Source organism: Humulus lupulus, chromosome X, assembly GCF_963169125.1.
Source record: "Humulus lupulus chromosome X, drHumLupu1.1, whole genome shotgun sequence".
Taxonomy (NCBI): Eukaryota; Viridiplantae; Streptophyta; class Magnoliopsida; order Rosales; family Cannabaceae; genus Humulus; species Humulus lupulus.
In genome coordinates, this window is record NC_084802.1 from 140,427,413 (window position 1) to 140,431,756 (window position 4,344).

Here is a 4,344-nt window from a genome sequence, read left to right on the forward strand (position 1 = left end):
AACCGCCACCAAGACATACAAATTTCCAAATGATGGTGGAAATGGCCCCATGAAGTCGATTCCCCAAACATCGAACAATTCCACTTAAAGGATTCTATTCAAAGGCATTTCACTCCTTGCTGAAATATTTCCAACACGCTGGTAACGATCACATATCTTAGCAAATTCATGAGCATCCTTGAAGATAGAAGGCCAAAAGTACCTCGATTGAAAAACCTTAGCGGCTATCCTTTGCCCACCAAAATGTCCACCATAAGGAGCTGAATGACAATGCTCTAGTATGCTAGAAACTTCATCCTCAGGCACACAACGCCTCATGATTCAATCTGAACATTGCTTGTACAAATAGGACTCGTCCCAATAAAAAAATCTAACATCATGAAAGAATTTCTTGAGCTGCTGCCTATTCAAATCAGGTGGCTGCAAACCACTTACCAAATAGTTCACAAAATCAGCGTACCATGGTGTAGTGACTTGGTTCACAACTAACAATTCTTCATCGGGGAATGTCTCTTTAATAGGCCCTTCATTTTTCTTTTCACTTCCAACTTCAAGTCTAGATAAATGGTCAGCCACTTGGTTCTCCGTTCCTTTTCTATCCCAAATTTCCAAGTCAAATTCTTGAAGAAGCAACACCCATCGAATAAGTCTTGGCTTAGCCTCCTTCTTGGCAATTAGATACTTGATCGTTGAATGATCAGTGTAAACCACCACTTTAGTCCCCGCAAGATAAGCTCTAAACTTATAAAAAGCAAACACCACCGCCAAAAGTTCTTTCTCGGTGGTGGTATAGTTCAATTGAGCATCGGCTAATGTCTTGCTTGCATAATAAATGGAATGAAACACCTTCTCTTTTCGCTGCCCAAGTACGACACCCACAGCAAAGTCACTAGCATCGCACATCAATTCAAAGGGGAGAGACCAATTTGGAGCTACAATGATGGGTGCGGTGATAAGAGCTTTCTTCAAAGTCACAAATGCTTCTTGACACTCCTTGGTGAACTCAAATGCTCGATTTTGCTCAAGTAAGGAACAAAGGGGCTTAGAAATCTTTGAAAAATCTTTTATAAACCTCCTATAGAAGCTCGCGTGTCCTAAAAAACTTCTAATCCCCTTGACTGTAGTAGGTGGTGGTAATTTTTCAATGACTTCCAGCTTTGCTCTATCCACTTCTATGCCCTTGTTAGAAATTCTATGGCCCAATACAATGCCTTCTTACACCATGAAATGACATTTTTCCCAATTGATTGCCAAGTTTGTTTCTTCACATCTCGCCAAAACATGCTTCAAGTTAGCCAAACAAGTGTCAAAGGACTCCCCAAATACTGAAAAATCATCCATGAAGACTTCAAGAGACTTTTCCACCATATCTGAAAATATCGCCATCATACAACGTTGGAAAGTGGTGGGGCATTGCACAGCCCAAACGACATCCTTCTAAAGGCAAATGTGTCATAAGGACAAGTAAAGGTAGTATTCTCTTGGTCTTTTGGCGTGATGGAAATCTGATTATAGCCTGAATACCCGTCAAGGAAACAATAAAACTCCTTTCCGACCAACTGATCAAGCATTTGAACAATGAATGGCAGCGAGAAGTGGTCTTTCCAAGTAGCCTTATTCAACTTCTGATAGTCCATACAAACACGCCACCCCGTCACTTATCTTGTGGGAATCAACTCATTATTTTCATTTGCCACCACTGTGACTCCACCTTTGTTAGGAACACACTAAATCGGGCTGACCCATGAACTATCTGAAATTGGGTAAACAATTCCATAATCAAGCCACTTAATTATCTCTTTTCTAACATCTTCCTTCATGATAGGATTAAGCCTTTGCTGCTGCTCAACAGAATTATTACAACAATCCTCCAACATAATTTTATGCATACAAAATGACGGACTTATACCCTTTATATCTGCCATGGTCCAACCAATGGCCCTTGTATATTTCTTCAAAACAGCAAGCAACAATTGCTCTTTTTCTGCTCCTAACATGGCTGAAATAATCACAGGCAAAGTCTCATTATCTCTCAAATAAGCATATTTCAAGTGACTAGGCAAGGGCTTCAACTCAAATTTTGGTGGATCTTGAATAGAAGGCTTAGGAGGCTTAAAATTCCCTTCCGACAAGTTCAATGACTCAAAAGGCCTCCTAAATTTAGCAAAGGGCTGCTTTGACTCCACCCATGTAACTTGGATTTCTTCCTCTTCACTTAAGTCTTCAAGCTCTTCAAGTGACCTCACCCCCACTCCATCTTTAAAAGCTTCCTTGTGGAATTTTTCAGCGACAATAGACTCAATTACACTTAGCCTAGAACATTCCTCAATCTCATCCGGAAACTTCATAACGTTAAACACATTGAAAGTCACTTGTTGGTCATTCACCCTCATAGTAAGCTCCCCTTTTTGTACATCAATCAAGGTCCTCCCAGTGGCTAGAAATGGCCTACCCAAGATAATAGGAACATCTCTATCCGCTTCATGATCAAGAATGATGAAATCAGCCAGAAAAATGAATTTATCAACTTGCACAAGTACATCTTCAATTTTTCCTTCCGGGTGTGCCATAGAACGATCCGCTAATTGCAAAGTGACTGTAGTTGGTCTTGCTTCTCCAATCCCCAACTTCTTGAAAATTGACATGGGCATCAAATTTATACTAGCCCCCAAGTCACAAAGTGCTCTACCATCGTCTGTACCACCAATAGAACAAGGAATTGTGAAGCTACCTAGATCTTTCAATTTAGGATGAATTTTATTCTTCAATATAGCACTACAACCTTCAATCAATGCCACTGTTTCAAATTCACCAAGCCTCCTCTTCTTAGTTAAAATATCCTTCAAAATCTTCTCATAGTTGGGCATTTGCTCCAAAGCTTCCACTAACGGTATATTGATGTGAAGTTGTTTCAAAACATCTAAAAATCTCTGGAATTGACCATCTTGTTGCTACTTTTGAAAGCGCTAAGGAAACATTGGAGGTGGCTTGCTCATAGGCTTCTCTGTAGTATTTTGCTGAGGAATTGCTGTAGTAATTGCTTCAGGATTAGCATTTAAAATTTTTGAATTCACAGCTTTGGCTCCCTTATCCACACCACTTTGGATTGAAGTGGGCTCGTTGTTTCTCTTACAATTCTCCTCAGTCAATTCCAGATTTTTATCACTCCTCAAGAAAACCGACATGCAATGTTCCTTACCATCTTTCCTTGGGTTTTTGGTATCTCTAGGAAAAGTGCCTTGTGGTATATTCCTTAGCTCATTAGCTAGCTGGCCAAATTGAATCTCTAGGTTACTCAAGGATGCCGCTTGGCTCTGAATCACAACATCATTCATGGCCACATATTCTTTCATTAAACTCTCCAAAGAGCTTGATTGAGACACTTGGGGGAGGAGGTGGTTGAGCTCTTGGTTGTTGTTGAGAAAACCCCGGTGGATATGTAGGCTTGTTTTGCATTGGTACTCTGCTTGAACTAGCTCCTTGACCCCCCCCCCCCCCCCCCCACATGAGAAGTTTGGATGCTGCCTCCACCCTGGATTAAAAGAGTTTGAATATGGGTTATTACGGTTGGCATTTTCATTTCCCACATAGCAAACCGAAGCAGGAGTCGAAGGACAACTCTCAAATGTGTGCCCATCTCCACAATAAACACAAGATACATTAGCAACTTGTCCCATAGCAGTTGGTTGTACCATTCCCCCTAAACTCATGTTCTTGAGAAGGTTAGTCATTGAAGAAAATTGAGCAGTCAAAGCTGTCAATGCATCCACTTCAAGTATACCAGCCACTTTTCGACTTGTTGAGGCTCTAGCATTGGACCATTGATAATTGTTGCTAGCTATCCTCTCCAAAATCTCATAGGCTTCATTGTAGGACTTAGAGAGAATAACCCCATTAGCTGAAACATCTAACACCATGCGAGTGGAAGAATTGAGCCCATTATAGAATGTTTCCATTTGTATACAATGTGGGATCCCATGGTGTGGGAATTTCCTCAATAACTCCTTGAATCTCTCCCAAGCTTCACAAAATGATTCATCTTCCAGCTGCTGAAATGACATAATTTCATTGCGAAACTTGGCATTTTTGGTAGGAGGGAAGTACTTCATCAAGAATTTTTCAACCAACTTATTCAATGTAGTCACCGAGTCGGGTGGAAGGGTGTTGAGCCAAGCTCTAGCTCGATCCCTCAAAGAGAAAGGGAAAATTTTCAACCTTAGGGCCTCATCACTCACTTCTTGTAGCTTGAAGGAATCACTCACCTTAAAAAATGAACGAAGATGAAGATGAGAATCCTCAGTAGGCAGCCCACTAAATTGACCTATTGTTTGCAACATTTGGAAC

The 4,344-nt window shown here is 40.8% G+C and overlaps 1 protein-coding gene and 1 non-coding gene across 2 annotated transcripts; one reads left to right on the top strand and one right to left on the bottom strand.

The window, feature by feature from the left end:
- Positions 1-321: 321 nt before the first annotated feature.
- LOC133806321 (uncharacterized) lies at positions 322-2,867 on the bottom strand. Its single transcript, XM_062244438.1, has 4 exons — positions 2,469-2,867; positions 1,743-2,342; positions 1,302-1,437; positions 322-1,211 (listed from the first exon to the last, which is right to left on the bottom strand). Exons 1-4 carry the CDS (start codon positions 2,865-2,867, stop codon positions 322-324), a joined length of 2,025 nt encoding a protein of 674 aa, XP_062100422.1.
- A 1,105-nt stretch (positions 2,868-3,972) lies between these two features.
- On the top strand, positions 3,973-4,079 carry LOC133807857 (small nucleolar RNA R71). Its single transcript, XR_009879744.1, has one exon. It is a non-coding gene; the product is annotated as a small nucleolar RNA R71 (small nucleolar RNA).
- Positions 4,080-4,344: the final 265 nt, after the last annotated feature.